The 20,752-nt window shown below is 57.6% G+C and overlaps 2 protein-coding genes across 2 annotated transcripts in view; one reads left to right on the top strand and one right to left on the bottom strand.

Moving 5' to 3' along the window:
* EBF3 (EBF transcription factor 3) overlaps positions 1-10,111 on the bottom strand; it is a 107,959-nt gene extending 97,848 nt beyond the window's left edge. Inside the window, exons 1-6 of the mRNA XM_032595300.1 lie at positions 9,978-10,111; positions 9,736-9,892; positions 9,307-9,370; positions 8,554-8,609; positions 5,569-5,642; positions 3,898-3,966 (exon numbers count right to left, since the gene is read on the bottom strand). Coding sequence (XP_032451191.1) covers positions 3,898-3,966; positions 5,569-5,642; positions 8,554-8,609; positions 9,307-9,370; positions 9,736-9,892; positions 9,978-10,111 — 554 coding nt within the window. The remainder of the gene's footprint in view (positions 1-3,897; positions 3,967-5,568; positions 5,643-8,553; positions 8,610-9,306; positions 9,371-9,735; positions 9,893-9,977) is intronic.
* LOC115527689 (basic proline-rich protein-like) lies at positions 10,110-19,804 on the top strand. The gene is made up of 9 exons (XM_030335467.1): positions 10,110-10,392; positions 10,632-10,930; positions 11,600-11,781; positions 13,580-13,761; positions 14,057-14,169; positions 14,251-14,358; positions 15,809-15,968; positions 17,974-18,134; positions 18,980-19,804. The coding sequence occupies exons 1-9, from the start codon at positions 10,110-10,112 to the stop codon at positions 19,802-19,804; spliced, it is 2,313 nt and encodes a 770-aa protein (XP_030191327.1).
* The last annotated feature ends 948 nt before the right edge of the window (positions 19,805-20,752 follow it).

The following is a 20,752-nucleotide window of genomic DNA, read 5'->3' as shown; positions in this document are numbered from 1 at the left end:
CTGCCACGGAGGTGCCAGCGAGCAGGACGCCTGAGACCGTGCCATCTGGAACCGCCCCGCCGAGCACGCTCCCGGCACCGCGCGAGCACACGGCGTGCGACCCGGCCCGCGTGGACGGTAACGGCGCCTGGCGCCCGCCGCTTCGCGGGCTGCAACACGCGGGCCCGGGCGCCCCCGGTCCACCCGGGGGGCCAAGTGCGCAAGGGAGGCGAGGGCGCGTGCCTTGCTGGGCACCTCCAGGAGGGCCCGGGCGCACTCACCAGGATGGCACAGGGGGAGCACGAGAGCCAAAGTGTGGTTCTGGTTTAGCAGCCACACCGACATCCTGTAATCATTTACAGCCCTTGGAATGTACGGGTGAAACGAGAGAGATTTATCTGTTCATAGTTGGGATATGTGGACAATGGGTGTTCCTAATGAAAACCATCTGCTTTTGTGTTTTCCCAGAAAACATTATTCCATGAGGAAAATGATACTCCCATCCTTTTCAGGAACACCGTAAGAAATTACATATGCATGTGCACACACACACACACACACACACACGTGCACGTGGGTGCGTATGCACACGCACACCTTTCCCTCCCTGCGTCTGGCTCCCCACAGGTCACTGCGATCTACCGTGGACCCTGTCCCGTAGCGTCCACTGACCGTGCTTTTACTCCCCAGCGTTATGCCTCTCCTTTCCTTTACCCCACAAGTCGTGACGTTAGCTTACGTCAACTGCAGTGGAATTGTATTTTCGGGGCTATAAAAGATGGTTTGTCTGGCATTGTTTTATGAGGAAGATGACAGTTAACGTAGGTGAAACCTTCCTGGTAAATTAAAAGGGTTTGATAATACAAAATATCCTCACTTTTCCCCCTTCTTTCCTCTGAAGCGCGTCTTCCATGCTGTTCATGAGTATTTAATGCTTCTGAAAGACAACTAAGTTGTGTAATTAATTGATTTAAGGCATCAGAGTCTATAGAATGTGATTTCCTTGCCAGAGCGGGAAGTTTACTCCTCTGTTCTCATAACACAGAGAAGCAGTCTCGGCGTGCAGGAAGAGGCTCGGTGTGGGTTAGAACAAATGTGGGCCCATTGATCTCAATTCAGGTTGGAACTATTGGTTTATATCCTCAGGACAAATATGCCTTATCTGGTCAGAACCTGCTAAATGTATCCAAAGGCCACAAGGAGCTGGCGAAGCACATTGTATATAATTCTTTTTTAAGCCAACTAACCAAGTGATGACATTGCTGATGGGGACCTGTAGACTGACTCACCAATCTGATGGGATCTTTTATCCTGCAATACTCCAGAGGGAGCACAGGCTAGAAACTCAACATGAGCGACTAATTTTAGGAGGCAACACTCCCCCCCCCCAGAAATGACTATCATTATGGAATTGAAACTCATCTCAGCTGTGAAAGACTGCACCTCTCTAAAGATGTTCCCCTCCTGCAGGTGTTTTTTTTTTTTCTTTCTCCGATTAACACAACCTGCCCTAGCGAACACGAGATTCTTCGCTTTTCCCCTAGAAACAGACCTTAAACTGGAGAAAGAGCCAATACGGTAACGGTTTCACGAGCATCTCCATCAGGCAACAAAATAAGTAATGTTTATCCACTGTCAGTGACAGCTCTCTTAAGAATGCTAAAAATGCACATTCTGTCTGTCATTACTTCTTTTTTCTTTTTAAATACATGAAATTTATTGTCAAACTGGTTTCCATACAACACCCAGTGCTCATCCCAAAAGATGCCCTCCTCAATGTCCATCACCCACCCTCCCCTCCCTCCCACCCCCCCATCAGCCCTGTCTGTTCTCAGTTCTGTCTGTCATTACTTAAGAAACTATCCTTACCTCAAAACCCCTAACATGGAAGGTGATTAAAATTCCTGTAAAATTGTCATATCTTTGAATTTAGAAGCCAAGCAGATTTTTCATCAATAATTAAGACCTCCAAAGCATTTACGCCAGGCGTAAATGGGGCTGCAATCCTCCTTATTCAAATAAACTTGGTAAACCCATTAGCCAAATGTTTTTACATTTTTCCCCTCCTCTCACGCTTCTGGAATATCAAATGATCACACACTTCTCTTAGACCAGAAAGGTTTCGGTAATCTCGGCACACACTTCAATTAACCAAATAGAAGAGAGCATCCCAACAAGAATGAAAGGGGACATTTCTGCACATCAAGGGAAGATATTTCCCACCGCGTGGATTAAAACGGAGTATTAAAAGGTATTCAGTATCAACAGTCGATAAATGATTGGATGGTACACAAACCCAACGTGATTTTGAAGGGAACACACAGTATCCCAAACGTTCGTGGAATCGGCACGACCCCTCCGTTACTGTGCTGACGACGTCACAATTTAAAAGGAAGTCATCTTTCTAAAATCTCACCATCTCACCAACCGAAGACAACCCAAAAGAGGCACGCCTCACAATCCTGCATTGCCAGCAAACACACACCACCTCTTCAGGCATCTCACGCTCAGACAAGATTCCAGGAGCTGCTCAAACACTTTTAGCCAGTCAAAAACAAAATAAAATGAATTCGGTGACGAGACGACAATCCAAGGCCGTACGATTTCCATAGCCACCACACTAAAGACAAATATAATTCTATTGATTTTTGGAGTTGGAGTTCTATAAAGTGTTGAACTTGTTCTCAATTGCCTGAGTGACGGCCACAACTGGTCAGCCCTATTTGATTACTAATAAGAGAGCTGTCCTCTCTGTCAGATACCGAACATTCTCCACTAAGCAAACAGCTATCCCAGCTAGTTAAACATTAGCATTGCTCTCCACTGGTGGTGCATATTTCTTTAGGCTTAACTCATAGAGTTTTCCGGGTTTAATTTTTCAGACACTGGACAGCAAAGTTCACGATCAAAAGATAACTTTGTAATAAAAGCTGCTGAAATTCAACCCCTCTTCAAAACCGTCTAACCCTCTGCCTCACAAAACTGGTGTCATATGTACACGCCTAACATTTATTCGATTTGGGTACCAATTGCGAAATCTGCAGTCAATCACACACTGGGCCTCTTACTGTTCCTCCCACTGTTGGGAAGAAAGGACTCCTCCTCTCCTCCAGGTCACCGAAAGCCAGCGATTTGGGTGAGTGTTGGAAGAGGAGGGTGGAAGGGGATGTTTTTGTTGTTTCGACCAAAGCAATGCCAAACGCACATTAGCACTATTAGGACTAATGATTAGTATCTTAAAAGGATGCGACGTTGCCCAAGGAATATGATAAATCACAAGATGAAAAGCAGCAAGGTAAAGAATGCATACAGCTCATCTAGTTATGGAAATTAATGTTGGAAAATGTAACCAGCGTGTGTAATTAGTTTCAATTATAACAACTTTGGTTTGTTAGTTACATATTTGCTACTTGACATAAAGCGACAGCCACAATTGGAAAAAAATTAGGAGACATTTTGCAACTAATTGAGAGCAGATTAAATTCATTCTAACACTGGGCAACAATTACAACAGTCAACGCCACCCAAGTCTCAACTTCAGCTATCATCCGAGATAAAAACAAGGCAAAAATGAAATACTTGTTAACAAATTAGCAAAAAGCATTTTATGACATATCTCTGGGTTGAAAGCCAGCAAATCTCTAGGCATAAAGTGCTCCTCACAGTGAGAGCAGTGGCAGATGATACTGCTTCCCTTGACAACTCGCAAGCAATTACTGAATCCCCACAGAGCGAGCCACCAGGTTTCCAAGTCAACCCACCTGTGCATGATAACGCACGCGGACAACAAATGGTGCAACTCACAAGATGAGCTCCACACCAGACTCCAAAAAACGGAGCAGCTAGAAACCGAGCACAAGCGAAAGGGCTGGGCTGCTGCTGCGGGTTTGTTTTGAGAAATGAAGAAGTCATCCTTACCTGTCAATGATTACAGGGTCTGAGGGCGTTTCGTTTCTGTTGCCACAACTTTTCTTGTCACAGCACCGGCTGTGGAGCAATGGTAAACACTGGTTTCAATACGCACTGCGTCCTTTTATGCCCAACTTGTAATTTTTTTTTTTTTTTGAAGCCTGACACTAAAGCGGTCTGAGTGGAGACAACAAGTCCTCCTACCACAGCAGTCTGGCAAACGTAAAAACCCAGGGAGCTCGTGTGCTCTGCGGCTACACTCATGATGTAAGTTTCTACCGGAAGGAACGAAGTTGAACAGTATCTGGTACCCTAGGAGAGCAGCCCGGCTCCTACAGAAATTCTGATGCTAAAATATGGAAAGCGTGTTCGGTGTTTGTCTTTGCAATGAACTGAGGAGAAGGGGAGGCAGGAGGCTTGGGAATAACTTTTCACAGCTCCCGCTTTTGTTTACCTCTAATTGTCAAGCTGTTATTTCTGGAAAAGGTGCAAGATGCCACCTTCAACCAATATTTCTTTTGGGCATTTATTAATTATAACCACAAAGGCACGCATCAATCTATCAGAAACTTCCATTGTTCCTTCTTTAAGCCCACCTTAACTCCGTTATTGAAACTTTAATTAAAGCAGAAATGAAACAAAAATGTTATGCTTCTCGCATTTTAAAAAAGCATACTTGTATAATGGTTACATGTCTAAATTAGCTAAATTAACACCATATGGTTGGCAAAGTATATAAAGCCTTTTAAAGCTGACAGCTAAAGTGATTAAAGAAAGTCTACAGTCTTCCACTTAGAGCTTAAATCACATCTGTGCGCTTTCTATGTTAATTGCAGTACATGCAGAAGTGGATAATAAAGAAATTCCACTTTATTGGTTGTAATTTATATTTATTACCTGATATGAGAAAAAGTCAGCTTTTGTATATTAGCGCTGTAACAATATGTCTGCTCAGAAATGGCATTTAGGCAACAGGCACCGTAGCCAGGCGGAGTATGCCCCTCAGAGTCTGCGGCCTGCTACTGTCGCCAGCAGACCCAGGCCCTTGCTACGCCTTGCAACTGTATTTCACATGCCGCGCATGCAAAGTCAATGATGCATTTTTATTTGCCATGTAGGGGTGAGACTCTGGTGGTACTTGGAAAAAAACAGGTGGGAAACTGCTCTTCTGACAGGGATCTCAAGGAACGCGCGCGCAATCTAACAACAATATGGACGAGGCATCGCCACTCTGGGGAAGAGGTTAACTGACGGAATCACAATCCAATTCTCACATAGGCTAGCGCTGGCATAAGTACAGAAGAGTTTCCTTTTTATCAGTAACACAGTTGCAGAGCTCGGGACGCCAGTGCTTGCGGAGGAAGCAGTAAAATGAGTCCCAGCGCTCTCTGACTCCTCCGGCTCCGGGGACAGAGGCGTCACCCAGGACCCGTTTTCCTTTTTGACTGCACGAATTAATCCGCTCTGCTGAGCAGCCGGTGGCGCTGGTCGTCTCCGCCGGGGAGGGAGAGAGGAGAACGGGCTCCTCGGTGGCTCGGGGTGCAGACTCGGGCCGATTGCATTTCAATCGATGCCCGGCCCGAAGTTGGGCGGGGTGGTGGCGCCTGCAGGCAGCGTCCTTTGTGGACGCAGCTGGCGCCGAGGCCGCCCGCGCCCCCGCTGCCCGCGCCCGCCGCTCACCTGCACATGATCTCGTGGGTCAGCAGCACGCGACACATCTCCGGGTTCTTGTCCTGGCCCTCGTACACGATGGCCTGCGCGGGGGGAGGGGGGGGACAAGCAGAGGCGGGGGTTACGCGGCGCCGGCGGCTTGGGCGCCCAGTCGCCCCGGGCGCTGCGGGTCTCCCGGGCGGCAGGTGCACTGCGGGCCAGGGGAGGCGTCACGGCCCAGCCGGGCCACCGTCCCGGCAGAGCCCCCTCCCCGCACCACCTCCCCCCCGCCCGCCCGCCCCGGGGCGCAGGGCTAGGCCGCGGCCGGCCTGCTCTCCTCGGCGCCCGCAGGGCCTGCGCGGGGCCCGGGGGTCGGGAGGGTGGCGGCCGCGCCGGGGCTGGGTGCTGGAAGTAGGGGTGGGGGGAGGCGGGTAGGGAGGCCCGGGCGCAGGGCGCGAAGGGGCTCGGGGCGCCGGGGCCCCCTCGGCTGGCCGCGCCGGGCCGCGTCCTCGGGCCATTGTCTCGCCGGAGTTCCAGTCTGCGTGCTGCAAACAGCCGGCGCCGAGGAGCCGCGACCGCCGCGGCGGCCGCGCGCCCCGCTCCTCCCGGCCTGCCCGCCCGAGCCAGGTGCCCGCGGTGGGCGGCCGGGCCCGGGGCGCAGCAGCCGCACGTGGCCGCGCCGGGCGCCCCCGGGAGTGCTCAGGGCCCCGGGGCGCCCGGGCCCGCGCGGCCACGTGCTCCTCGCCGGATGATATTTGCAAAGAAAGTGCTAATGGCCAATCTGGTGTTTATTTTGAAACTGCTAACAATGATTTTTCTCGGGTAAAAAGGCAGTGTCTGCGCACACGCTCGGGTGGGTTTTGAGCAGAGGCTCCGCCAGATGGTGCGAAGGCCGAGGTGCGCTCACGACCGCGCGCGGCCCGGCTCCGCCGCCGGGAACCCGAGCCGGGGGCCGCCCGCACCAGCCCCACCGCCGGCCTCGCAGAAAAAGGAAAAAACGGGGGGAAAGGTCACTGGGGGAGGGGCAGGGGGCGGGGGCCGAGAGCCGCAAGTTCCCGGCAGAAAAATTCCACGGAAGGGGGAGGGGAGTCCCCTCTCCAGTTCCCTCCCCCCCGGCACCGAAAATTATCTGCAAATTACTTCCAATCTCCTCGGGCACTTCTCACACTTCCAGTTCCAGGCGGACAAAGCCCTTTCTCGACAAGGCCCGAGGCTGCCCTCTGGGAAGCGGGAAGGGTCCCCGCGAGCCCCTTCGCCCCAGCCTCCCTCCGGATCCGCTGGGAACCACGGCAGCGATGGGCCGCCTGGGGCTGCGGGGCGCTTGGCCGCGGCAGGCGCCGGCACTTCTCAGAGCCCGGCTTGTCCTCCGATGGATCCCCGTATTTATATTTGATTTATTTTTTATTTTGTAGCACAAACAGAAATCCATAAACTGTCGGTTCAGCGCCATTGACTCTTTGATCAGTTACTGGGCTATTTCTTTCCTTCTCCCCCCCCCCCATCCCCGTCAGTGAGAGGAGATTAAATGCCTTTATTTTCAGCCCTGTTTATGTTGCAAAGGTGCACGGCTAAATGAACAATGAGAGTACACTGAAAACGAAGCCGCCTCCTCTATGCAAACCAGAGAAACTCACGGCTGTCTGCACCCACCTCTTAATTAGACCACTGCGGTTCCGACAACATTTAGCCCTCCTGTACAAAGGAAATAGACGCACCCTGCCAACCGGCAGCCCCGTTTCGAGGCTTCTCTGAATCCCGGTGAAATAATCACCAAAGGGCACACAGCTGCCTCCGTCTTTCTGACAAAGACACTACTTTACCTGCAAGATCGGTTTTACCCTGAGAGAAAACCAAAGTGTTTTACGCTGCAGACGTTAAAATCCAACGCGCTTGTTGCCTAGGTCAGGACCAACTTTTTAAAGGGGAAGTAAAATCCGAAAAAACTAACTGCTGCGCCGAGAGTGGGAAGCCTGCGTCCTGGGCTGCAGGAAGCACCCAACTCCTGTCCTACTTGGCTCACCAACCCCTAAAGTTACCATCAAAAACGGAGGTGCTACTTTCTACTTCCATTTCCAAGCCTGAAGCCCACCTCGGACGTCTATTTTAAATCAATCTGTGCCTAGTGGATTTAATTTTCGCATGGAACTTGCCCCTCCCCCAACACCATTTTAAGGAAAGTGGGGGTGGGGGGAGATCTTTACAACGACCAAACAACAGTACCACCCAGCACAAAACCAGCCAGACTGCACAGCGTGAAAAAGCAATGAAGCGCTTTTCTGCACTTAATCACATTACTGATAGCCAATAGTTATCATCGGAAAAGTTGACCAAGACAGGTTAAATAATTTAATAAGGAACTGCTTGTAATTATGTTATTTACAAGGTATGACAGAGGGTGGGAGAGGGGAACAGAGGCAGCTCCCAGAGCAATGGACGGGTGTGGGTGACCCCTGGAGCTGGGAGTTTGAATTATGGAGAGGGGAGGCTGAGAGGTGAAGACGGGCTAGTGGAGAACAAGGTGACTTTTCACCCCAACAAATTTCACTTTTAAATCCAAATCAACGTCTCGCGTTACTAGACCATCACACCGGAAAGGGGGGAAAAATGAACTAATCAAGCCCAACTCAATGGGCTTTGGAAAGGAGTTAGTTGCCTTTGTTATAGAAAAAAAAAAAATCAATGAAATGATTCCAAGCAGAGAGAGAGAAACATTTAAAGATATACAAGAGGGGGAGCCTCCTGAAATTTCTCTGTCAAATATTAATTACCATAGCTAATTAAGACAGACTTGGATTCCACGCACAAGCCATCTAATAGAGCATATATGTCCTATTGTGATGACAACAGTAACTACTTTACCAATCGCATCGTTTATTCCAATAAATATGGAATTCTCATTAGCATGTCAAGGAAGCCAAGTGGAAAACAAGTCCAGAGACCCATCTGCCCTCTTCTCAACCCCAGGACAACCCAGCTGAACAGTGGAAAGTAGTGCGGAGGCTTAAACTTTCTCACCTGTTTGGTCATTGAATCTATGAGGCGCACATACAGGTCCTGCTCCGTTCTGACTCCTGCAAAAAAAACAGGGATAAATTCTCATCAGGATTTTAGCAAGGGCACCTGGGGCACGGGGCTGCTGCTGCCGGCGGTGATGCAGCAAAACTCAGCCATGCCCTTTAAGAGGCGAAAGGGAACCCCAATCGCTTCCCCTGCTCTGAGTTTCTTTTCCTCATCCGGAACCTCTAAGACTCTTAGGGTTTGCACTGGAAGGTGCAACAAATTTGCCAGGCTGCGAGCAGGCCCGGTGGCTGCACCGGGTGGGCCCATGTGGTCATTTATTTTTAGAAAACAGAAAGCATGAAATGGAAACTGAGTGAGAGTTTGAACTCTTTCTAGTGTCTCTCGAGGATTTTTTTTTTTTCCAAAAACTCGTGCACAGGAAGTCAGTTCCGCTCCGCTTATGGAGCTGCCCCCATCTCCATAATTAACATTAATTTGCAAAATTGAAAAAAGTCACTTAAAAGTGATGTCCTCCTGAAGCCCCATATCGATCCCCCTTTTTACTTTCTGCTTCGAGCCCCACCGGTTAATCATGTGAAGTGCCATCGACTTATTGATCGTTTATGTTTTGTTTTCCTTCTATGCCACGAGAAGATTTCGTGTTTACATCCGTGTCATTTTAATCTCGCAATCTTTGAGTCCGTTAGCCGTCTCGGGAAAGGAGGGCGAGCCCGGGCGGGGCGGGCGGCGGCGGCGGCGGCCACTTACCGTTGCTGTACAGCAACTGCAGTTTATAGTGGATGCCGTTGTTGGTTTTCTCGTTGTTGGGCTCCTGAAAGTAACGATAAATAATTGCGTTTAGTGCGATCGGCGTCCGGCGCGGCCACCGCGCTCGGTCCCCCTGCGCCCCCAGGCCCCGCGGCCTCACACATGGCAGGACTCGTAGCTGGGAGCGGCGCGGTGATGTCACTTTCCCGCTGGAAGCCCAGCGTCCTCCTCGCCCCGAGCGAGTCCGGGGGCGCGCAGAAGTTGCGCAGCCCCTCGGCGGTGGCCCGGGCGGCCGCACGTGGCGGCGGCGGGGGCGCCTCGCCGAGCGGTCCCCGCCGCCGAGGGGGGCACGCGGGGCCACCGCGCGCGGGCACCGCCCGCCTCCCACTTGTAGAAAGGTGGAAGGTGGGATGGAGTGCGGGCACTTACTTTCTCTTTCTCCACGAAGTCCACAAAAGCGGTCCTTTCGATCTCCACCGGCTGCCCCTGCCTGTCGTAGAGCGCCAGCACGAAGTGGAAGAAATTGGACTTCCGGAGGTTGGAGGGCGGCTGCTTCTCGAAGTGCGCCCGCGCCAGCCCCACGCCGCTGCGGGAGGAAAGGGACAGCGGCCCGGTGAGGAGCGCGGCGGCCGGGGCCGGGGCCGGGGCGCGCGGGGGCGGCCGGTACGTACCTCTGCGCGGCCGTGTTGGCGTCCACCACCCCCGCCGTGTGCATCCACGAGCGCACCGGGTTCATGCCGCTGCCCAGCGGCTCCTCCTTCATGGTCGTCCCCCCGCGCGGAATATTCTCCTGAATCCCAAACATGAAAACTGCTGGCGGCGGCCGCAGCTCCCGGCCGAAAGCGCTTCCGCGAGCAGCGGCGCTCGGGGCTCGGCGGCAGGCGGCTACCCTGGCCGCGCTCGCCCTGCTCGGCGCCTGCGGTCCGGCCCCGCCGCCGGCTTCAGCCCGTCCCGGGCAGGCGCCACATACACCAGCGGCCGGGGCGCTCCGGACGGCCGGGGGGGCGCGGAGGCGGCTACACCGGCGGCTACACCGGCGGCGGCGGCGGCGCTTCGGAGGAGCAGGACGCGGTGGCCGCGGCGGCGGTTGTTGTTGTTGTTGTTTGCAGGCGCGCTCAACGTGGTGTCATCCTAGCCAGGCGGCGTCCGCGGCTGCAGGACACTGCGGGATCGCCCGCTTCTGGCGCGGCCCGCCTGCTCCAAAGACAAATAAACGGGGCAGTGAGTGCCGCGGCGCAGTCCCGGGCGCAGGCGGGGCGCGGCGGGGCCTGGAGCGGCGCGCGCAGCGGACGGAGGCGCACAAAACTCAGCCCTCTCTCCCCGAGGAATGGACCCTTTCCCGGGAGCCAAAACTCGAAGCCCCCGGGAGCGGCGCTGTCAGAGGGTGACGTCGGGGGGCGGCGCCTGCGCCATATATGGGAGCGGCCGCCCCTCGCCGCGCCCCTCGCCGCCGCCGCCGCCGCCGCGCTCGCTGACTGACTGCCTGACGGCGCCGCGAGCCGGCCCGAGCCCCGCGAGCCCCGCGAGCCCCGCCGCCACCGAGCGCCACCGCGCGCCGCCGCCGCCGCCGCCCCCGGCCGCGCTCCGCGGCTCCTCGCGCCCACCCGCAGCCCGGGAAGTTCCCGCTCGCCCAAATAAAGCTCGAAATGAAACAAACAGCCAGTGCACAATCGCTGCTTGGCCCCCCAATACCTCCTCCCCAAATCGGCCGCACGGTCCAAGCACTGTAGGGAGGAGGGGGTGAAGTGCCGAGGCGCCCCAAGTTGCCCAAATGCACGCAGTACACGCCACGGGGCCTCAGCGCGCCTTGGGGCGGCCCGAAGGGACAAGTGGGTAGAGGCGGGCAGGCCGCAGGGAGGGGGCTGCAGGGGCCAGCCTCCGAGTGGGGACGGCGGGGGCGGGGGGGGGGGGGGGGGGGGGGAGAGGAAGGTAGGTGGGGGCGGGTGGAGAGGGCAGGGCTCCCTCGCCAAGGCGGGGCGCGCAGCTCAGCCTGGTTTCTAAACAGACCTCAGGCTGCTGGGGGGCCGGTCTGCCCCCGTCTGGGCCTCGCCGGGCGCCGGTGTTTCCTGCCCCGGCGGAGGCCGCCGAGTGCCGGGCTGAGGACCCACGTCGGAGGCGGGCTCTGCCAGATGCTCTGTCTTTCCCGGCGGCCACGGGAGACCCCGTCCCCCGGCCTGTGCTTAACCGCGGCGAGTGACAAAGAAGGCTCGGGGCTCTCCGGACGGACAGGAAGCGCGTCCGGCCTCTCCGGCGACCCGGAGCCGGGTGTCCGGCTGCGCGCCCTGCGCCGTAGCCAGACCTCCCCGGCGCCAGCCTCTCTAAAAGCCGAGCGGACGCCGCGGGCGCCCGGGTCCTGCCCTCAGTGCCGCCGGGCCCGGGAGAGCGCGCGGCGCGCAGCTTCCCGACCTGGTTTCGAGGAATCGGGAGGGCAACAGGGCACGGGCAGCGCGTGGGCCCGGCGGCCGAGCTCCTGCCGCGGGGACTCGGCACCCAGGCGCACAGCCCGCCCAAAGGACGTCTGCACGACCAGGAGCAGAGACCCAGGGGGCTACCAGGAGCTGTCCCGGCACTTCCCAGCCGAGAGAAATCAGGCCCTTTCGATTAAAACAAAACCAAAACAGGTCTCAGGGTGTAAGTGTGTCGCAGGGCCCCCCTCTCCCCGCCCGGTATGGGGTGGCACTCCCTTTTCCCATGAATTGGCAGTGTGTGTACGTTAATATTTTAATTAATCGGGAAAAAATCGAAGTCCGATTTACGTTATCTGGGGACCCCCACGCTTCTTGGAAGGGGTGAGAAAAAAAAAAAAGATGTGTTGGAAAGCAATCTATTTTGCTGGTGTTGGGGGTTAATGACTATTGCCAAAGATAAGTGAATTATCAAAGCTGTTGCGCCAGTCCTATCTCAAAATCCATTACGGTGCCGGCCGTCTAATTAAATACGTAAGTATAATAAAATCATATTTTATGACTATTTGAGGGTAATGAGATTAGTCTTTAGAAGCGATCGCCACATATTAAAGATGCCACTGTCTATAGAATGTTAATAACCTTAAATCAAAGTGTATGGAAACTATTCACGATAAATTAAAAGAAAATTTCTGTATTCCTAATAAGCCCAGAGCTTTCCACCCACATCAGACTGAGTGGAGAAAGGAACACCTTCTTCGTGGAGGCACAACGCAAAATAAAGTTGGCCATAGGTGGAGGGTGGGGTGGAGAAATTGCTTTGTCTCTGCGTGTTTAGCTGCTTCGGGGGCTCACGCAGGGCGAGCGGCAGGCGAGTGTTATTGTCAGAATATGCAAAGTGCCTTTTCGGGGAAAGATGAAGTTGGAAATAGGAAACAATGCTTCCTTTGAACCACACTTCCTAAAATGCCCAGCCCGCCTTGGAGGTGCCCCCTTCCTTGCGCTAACGAAAGTATCATGCTTAAAATCATTTACAGTATCTTTAATTCAGATTACACGCGCCAAGGCGATTTAAATCTGATTACCAAATTAGAAGGTTTAAAAACAAATCCTTCTAAATCTGATACTGTTGACTAAAGAGGGGAAAGGAGTTCTATAAGCCCATCACATAAGGTAACGATCCTGCCCCAGAAAGAAAAGGGGTTTTAAACCTTTTTGACAGCAAATGCAGCTGCCCCAGTATTTTGGACGATATTAAGGGAAAATGAATGCAAATCTGTGTTCAGCAGCCATCTGGCCCGAAATGGGGGAATCAGCTGCTCTCACAACAGGCTCGGAGGCTGAATCCATTTCAGCTCATTTTCTAGATCATCTGGTCCCGCACCCAAAGCGTGGAAAATACGGTCTTTATCATTCACCAACTTTATCTTTTTTCTCACTCCACTGCTGGCTCCGAGCTGCGGGCACAAGGGCCGCCCGACCCGGCCGGGTCTCCGCACGGGCCTGCTGGGGAGCAGCGTGGCAGGGCAGCCCCTCGGCCCCCACCTCACCCCACCCCAGAGTTTTGCCTTAATGGAGGGGAAGAAGCAGCGGAGAGGAGCGGGGGCGGAAGCACAGGGCTGGGGAGGAGGGCGGGACTGCAGGTCAAGTCCTGGGCGCCCTGGGAGATGCTGGGAGAGGTCCCCGCGCCAGCCTCCTCCCCCTGGAGTCCCGCTCCCGTCTCTCTCGCTTCCTGGGGAACTAGGGGCGCCCAGCACCCAGGCAGGGAAAGCCGGGGGTGGGGAGCGGGGCGAGTGGGGGGGCGGAGAGACAGGCTGTCACTTTGGAAGTTGCGCAGGCCGGGCCGCTGCTCCAGCCTCCGCTCACAGGGAGCTCCCGGGGGCCAGACGGGCGCCCAGGGGCCGGGCCGGGCGGGGCCTGACCTTCGTTGGGAACCCCGCGGGCCGAGACGGCGACGCCGACCGCTCAGGGCCCCGCGCTCAACGCGATTTGCACGGGTGGCCCTTGCGCCGCCGCCGCCTCTCCGCCGCCGCCTCCTCCTCCTCGGAGGGTGGGAAGTATTCCTTTTGTGCGGATTTACGGGGAGAGGCTTCAATGAGCCCCCTCACATTTGCATTTAAATAGCGGCATCAAGCGCTTCGCGTGCCACACACCAGTGGGCTCCCAGATGTCACGCCGGAGTCAGTCAGATGGCCAGTGCCCAGCTGTCCTCCCCACGTCGTGCCGGAGCAGGCAGTGACCTTAAAGAGACAGCGCCCGCCGCCCCTGGAGCCCTGTTGGGGAAGCGGCGTGCAGAGCGCAGGGCAGAGGCGGCGCTTGGCCGCTGACCCGCGGCACCACCAGAGGCCGAGCCGGGCGGTACGACCCGGCGGCGTCCGCACCCAGGCCCAGCCCGGCCACCCTGCTGGCCTTGCAGTGCCCAGTGGCCCGGCCGCCGCGCGCCTCCAAGCCCCTCCGCGTGCGCCCATTACCCACTCGGGGAGGGCGAGGGGCCGTTCCCCGCGCACCAGGCGTGAGCGTCCCCCTTGTACCTCCCCAGTCCCGGGGCCTCCACTGCTGCGTGGTGCAAGGCCAGGAGAGCGAGAGGCGGGCTGGTGCCAGACTCAAGAGTCATCCAGAAACTTGGGCCAAGTCGGGGTCCCAGGGAGTAAGGCCAGCCACGGCGCCCGCTCCGGCCCAACGTTCAGGCTACTTTGTGAATGCCCCATCTCGCTCGCGGTCCGGTCCGGGGAGCCAGCCGACCCTCCCTACCAGCCTTCCAAAGAGCAGTAAACTGCATTTCCGGCGTTGAGAAGCCCGGGCAGGGGGTGTTCCTGGAAACCGAGGCCCCTGAGGGATCGCGGGCGCGCGGGCGCGTCCAGGCGTGGCGCCCTCGAAGGGCTCGTGGCCTCAGGCCCAGGCTGCGAGGCCTGCCACTCAGCCCTCGAGAAAGGGTGAGAAGCCAATGCGCCAAAGGCCCCGCGGTTCGCGTTCCCGCCGCCAGTGCGGAGTTGCAGGCGCGGCCCGCCCCCACGTCCTCCGCGCCTGGGGGGTCACGCTCAGCCTGCGCTGGCTACCTGGCCGCCGGCCCCACTCCGGCCCGGGGCTCAGGACCCGGCGCTGCGCACAGGCGGGGGCCGGGGAAAGAACCAGAAATTAGAGAGCCTGGCAGACCGTGGGCCCCGGAGGGAAGGAGGCCACACAGGGGCCCGAAGGGCCGAGAATAGGGAAATCCTGGGAAGGCACACCTAGAAAGTCCCGTGAACTGCGAGGTAGGGTGGAACAGCCAGGCACCCGCAAACCCTGCCCACCTCGGGTCAGTGTGTCGAGGCCCCTGAGTGCGTCCAGGGTTTGGCTTTGTGCTGCTGGGTCCAGCTCACCCATGGGCTGCGGGAGGCCGGGGAGGCAAGGGCTCTGGTGTCCGGTCACCCGAACCTATTAAACTGCGCATAAATGGGGCTGGACCAGGTCCGGGTGGGTTTTCCAGGCCAGAGAGAGCGCCTTCGCCACCTCGGGGCAGAGATGGAAGCGACGGGGCTCTCAGGAGTCAGGTGGCGAACTGAACCCAAGCCAGGCGGGCGTCCCGCCTGCCCTCCGAGGCAAGTAACTGGGCACCTCGCCCAGGACGCACGGGGCCCACCAACGGGCTCCTCTGCCCTCTGCTACAAAGCAGGGAGGCCTGACCGGATCCGCAGGTAAAAAGTGAACACTGCGGGGTCTCAGCCCCCAGTTCTCTGCATCATCACCCCCCCCAACCCCTCATCCTGTAAGGTTAAGGTTAGCAAAGCCCGACCCACCCCCCGAGTACCCTAAGAGGCTCAATTCTCCAAGCTGGAATATGCAGGCGCCTCTTGTCTAAGCGGCCAAGTTTGACAAACAGCGCCTCCTGGGGTGGGGAGAGCAGTGTCGCCGCACAGCCCAGAGCCACGCCGCCGAGGCTTCCACCTACCCCAGGGCAGGTGGCTGCCGAGGCTCCCTGCCCAGCCTAACAGCTGCGCTGCAGCTCCTGCGCGTCCCGCGCACCTAGGCCTCACTGACCCCGTGACCCCAAGAGCGCACAGAAATGTCCACCCAAAGCCTGGTCCTAACTGCCGCCCACGTGTGTTTGCAAAATCCAGGCCAAGCCCGGCGCCGGCAACAAGGCCAGGGCAGTGAGCGCCGCGCCCACGCCGTCGCTGGCGAGAAACGTGCGCCCCAAGTGCCCAGTCCCGCGGGAGACAGCGGACGCGCCGCGGAATTCGCTCGACCCTCTCCCTGGAAATCCCAGGGCTCTCCAAGGTGGGCATAAAACGCCAGGGCGCAACTCGATTCCCGCAGCATGCGAAATTAGAAAGGAAACAGTTAATTATCGTCTCCTTGTCCTAACTTTTCTCTGGTTCCTTCTGTCACTTTGGCTGGCCCCACCATTCGGAATCTGCCCTGGGGGCTCTTCAGCCAGAGCGAGAATCCCAAATCAAACACTCGCATTCTGCGAGCTGGGCTTCTCCCAACGCACCTAGCAACCTTAAAGGTTGCCTCTCCGCGAAAAGCTTGGGAGAAGCACCTGAGCTGGGAAGACAGTTGGCGTGTGGCGCGGTCCCTGGGACCCGAAAAGGCGCAGCGGTTTAACAACGAGCTGTTGTTTCCGGAGCTGCGTTCAGCGGCGCCCTAAGGCAGTCGGGCAGGATGCGCCAGAGCCAGCGCCCCGGACGCGGATTCCGCGCCCACCCGCCCCCGCCAGTTTACAAAGCAAACTTTCCCCTGAGTAGTTTCTAGATCGAACGGCGCACAGAGTGCGCCAATCAACACCTAAACAGACCCAAACTGTAGAAACACGGATCGATCAGATAATTTCAAATATTATAATTGGCTTTAATTAAACACACTGCGTTCTAATTAACTCTGAAATTTTAGCATGCTTTGGGACACTGGTGTCTGATTTGATATTGTCAGTCCAGATGTCCTAATAAAATTCAATCCTCCACTCAAGACTTCAATATTCACTAAGAACAAAATGCAAATTAAATGTAAAACCTAAAGTATCGCCAAAGGTATAATCAAGAAAGGTGTCTCAAAACTTCGCACTTTTTATTACGCAGTAGTTAAAAAATGCAGATTACATGCTAACAAGACCTCTCCAGCACACCATAAATCTTAACTCTTTCCTGGGAGGGGGTGGAGGGCCCCGCCACCGGCTTAAACGTAAAGGAAGGGGTAACCAGACCCCAGGACAGAATTGAATGCCCTCATCTGAAAGCTAACGGAGCGCAAAAAGTTTGCCAGTGAAATTCTGGTTTGAAACGGGTTTGCCAAAACGGGCAAAGGAGTTGGGGGGCTAGAGAGCCAAGGGGTGGGGGTGGGGTGGACGGCCGGGCACGGGGACTGACGTCCTCCTCAGCGGCGACACTCGCCCACCCCTCGGCCGCACCTTAACCGGGTGTGGACGCATCCGTTCCTGTGCGCAAAAATGCGTTGGTTGGTGGGGGACAGCTGCCGGGCCTGGTCAGCCCGCCCGGGGAATTACCTCGGCTGTAGGGACTGCGACGAAGAGGCTGGGAAGAGGAAGGGAGAGCACACTGCCCTTGGACAGAAATGTGTCAAGTCCTCCTTCCCTTCGCGCCTGCACAAACCCCTTAGCCCACGTCCGCGCGACTTCTAAGGGATCCGAGCTGGCGCACGGTACCCGGCGGCGCGCGGCAGAGGGATGGCCCCTCCCGGTGAGCCGGGCGCAGGCCGTGCAGGGGGTGCGCCTTTGGTGACACATTTGGCCGCGCTGTGATTCTTTACCAGTCCGAGGGTCTGCTAAATTTACAGCCCAGAATGAGCCCTGTGAAAAGGAAGCTATTCCCACATTAAACATGTGTATGTTTTCCATACTAATGGAGTCACTTAAAGCTGTTGCTAATTTAACTTTGTAAAAAGGCCACACTGTGGAAATTTGCATTTTCTTTAGGATATTGAAATGAAGAGAAAACTGCTGGGCGGCGAGGCTGCCCAGGGCATAGCTAGGGGCCATGCAGAAATAAAAACAGATAAAGAAAAGAAGAAAGAAAGAAACCCGCTTCTCTTCTAGACTATTAATAAGCAATTTGTCCCGCTGAAATTTACATTGCAAAGCGGAGCGCGCCGGCAGCCGAGGCGGCAGGGCTGGCGCGGGCTCGGGCGGTGCACCCCGCGCGGGGCGGGGGCAGCCTCTGGGCCGCCCTGGCCGCCCCCGGGGGTGATCTATGGGCAGCTTTGAACTTGGCATCCTCGCCGCCGCACCGCCGACCCTCGCCCGCACCCACGCGTGTCTGCGCTCCAGTGCCCCGCCTGGGCCGCGCGGCCGGAGAGCGAGGACGGGGGCTGCGCGGTGGCCACCAGGCCTGCCGCAGCCAGGCTGGGGTCTCTCGAGGGGAGCCCCTCCGCTCGCACGAACGTCCGGGACCCACGGACCCCCGTCCGCCCCCAAATGCTGCCCAGGCCGTAAATTTAAAATGCCAACAAAAAGCTTGATTTATTATTATTATTTCTTTCTTCCCGCCGGGCCGCGCCGCCCCGGTCCAAGTCAACTGCAAGTGCGGCGCCCCGCGCTCCGCGCCCGCCCCGCGCCCCCGCCCGCGCCCCCGCCCGCGCGCGCCCGGCGCCGCGCGGCTCCCGAGCCTAGCGTGGGGCCAGGGCGCCATCTACGGGCGCCGCCGCGGCTCCGGCTCGCCTCCCGGAGCCCGCTCCTCCTCCCGCCGCCCGCGCTCGCCCCGCGCCGGCTCCGCCAGGCCTGCCACTTACCGCAATTACGCGACGCTCCCCGTGCCGATCTGCTTAGGAAACACGGGCTGCTAGTTAGGCGAACTTTTAAGCGCCGCGGCAAAACTTTCGAAAGGAAGGCGCCCTCCTGCCTCGGATGTTTGGGCACGATTCAGAGATACGAAATGCAGAGATAATGCGATTTGATTTGTTAGTCTAACTCTGCGACTTGAGACTTGATGTCCCCAAAGACCAGGCGAGCTTCCCCCCCTTTATTTATTTTTATTAAAACATCAATCTACGCTGGAGCTGGGTGAACTCGGTTTCACCTGGAGAACATAAAATTCTCCATACCAGAGAAGTAAGCACCTTTCATAAATCAGCGGTATTCCTGACACATCGATCAATTTTTGGTTGTTAATCCGAAAGGAGGAGTTTTAATTGCTTCCTGCGTTCTCTTCCAGGCACCTCGGCGTTTCGACCTTTCCCTCCCTCCCTCCAAGGGTCTCACTTACCCCGGGTCGTTCCACTAAATCCCCGGCACCCCCAGTCTCCGCCCGCGCCGTGCGCGCCTCCCCCGCGCCCAGGGCCCTCGGCCCGCGCTCACCTCCCCGCGGTCCGGCCAGGAGGGGCGCAGGCGGACCCCCACCCCCGGCCCCGGCCCCCCGGAGCCCGAGCGGCCGCCCAGGCAGCGCTCGCCCGCCGCCAGAACGCTGCCAGGGCGCGGCGCAAAAGTTCACTGCGAGGCCAGGCCCGCAGCGCCGCCCGAGGTCCCGGGCTCCCGCGTCCCCAACCCCGCCGCGCGCCCCCGCCGCAGCCCCGCCCGCGCCCCCGCAGGCCAGGGGAACGCACCCCCGCGGCGGGTGGCGCGCCCGGCCCCCCTGCGCCCAGCGCCCGGCCCGCGGCGCGCCAAGTTCAACTTTCGTGGCCGGCGGCCTCTGGGGGCCGCAGGCCGGGGCGGGGAGCCCCCGACGCGGCCGCGAGCGGACCCCGCGCGCCTACCTGCGCCGCTCATTCGACGGGCGTCGCGGGGCGCCCTGGCCGCGAGGTGGCGGCGGCGCCAGCGGCCGGCCGGGAGGGTGTGCGGCCCGGCGCCTTCCCACGTTCCCACCTCCCACCCTCCCGGGAGAGCCCACGGGCCGGGCCGCGAGCGCGCCAGTGCGCACGCGCCGCGCTGCCTTCCACCGCGGGAGGCGGCGGCGCGGCGGGCGGGGGCCGGGCGGTGGCGCGAGGAGGTGCCCGCAGGCGGCCCCGCGGCCCGCCCCCGCCGCCGTGCCCCCCGCCCGCCGCCCTTGCGGAGGGACCTCCGGAGCGTCCCCGGGGCCGGGCGCGGGGCCCCCACGGGGAGGCCTTCCGCAAGCGCCGGAGCCCCGCTCCTTCCTCCAGGGCCCAAAGGCTTTGGCGACCCCTGACCGAAGAGAGCGCGCCAAGCTCGGGGAAGAGGCGCCCCGACTTAGACACCTGTCCGAAGCGAAGCGTGTCCCAGGCCCTGGGCTGGCCCGAAGCCGTCGGTGTAGACTCGTGCACTTTCCCAAGCAGAGGGTGGCGCGGGTCCCCCCGGGCCTTTTTGGTAATGCTGAGTGAGGGGACAGTTTCCGTGGAGTCTGGATGCTAATAATCTGGTGGGAAGCACTCTACTGCCTGGCGGGTACAATAAAACGGGGGGCAGGCAAGAGCTCTCCCACACAGAGAGAGAGAAGGGCCAGGACTGTCCCGGTAAAGCCACCGTGAGAGAGAACGCCTGGCCCTCCAATCTGAGCCCTGCGTTCCAGGCAACGTCAGCTGACGTGCTCCCGCTTCCCCGGGGAGAGAAGGAGGCCAAGCAGCCTTGATCGCCCCACTCCCTGCCTTTGGTGTCACCCAGGAAGTGACCTGATGTGGGACCTTTGCCATTAACATCTGGAGCCGCCGCTGACGGCAAGAAAAGGGGTCAGGCGGGCGTGTCCTCATCCCTGACCGCTGGCCGGCTCTTGGGTTGGAAGAAGGGGACTTCTAACCAAGGTGGCTGGTTGCAGGCCATGTTCCCAACCCAGTGACTGCTTCTTTTTCTAATATACCCCTTTGCTGCGAACCTAGTACTATCCCCTGCTAATTCTTCTCTACCTGCTTTCTCAGACTCAAGTGCAGTGTAGACACCTGAATAAATACAACTTCCTGTAGCCGAGGTTTATCTGCAAAAACAGAAACACCAGTCTGTCAGAATTTGACCCTCGCCATCAACCACGTCGGCTTCTCCTCGCCTGTTTCTTGCTCCTAGATTTGTTTTGCACTCTTTACTTCAATCTTTTTTGTAGTGAAAGTTGAATGTGCTGAATCATGAAATCTTACTGGAAGGGAAAAGTTATTTTTGGCCATTTATT

Source organism: Lynx canadensis, chromosome D2, assembly GCF_007474595.2.
Source record: "Lynx canadensis isolate LIC74 chromosome D2, mLynCan4.pri.v2, whole genome shotgun sequence".
NCBI classification, from domain to species: Eukaryota; Metazoa; Chordata; class Mammalia; order Carnivora; family Felidae; genus Lynx; species Lynx canadensis.
Note: the sequence above shows the minus strand (reverse complement) of the source record. Positions and strands in the feature narration are given on the sequence as shown.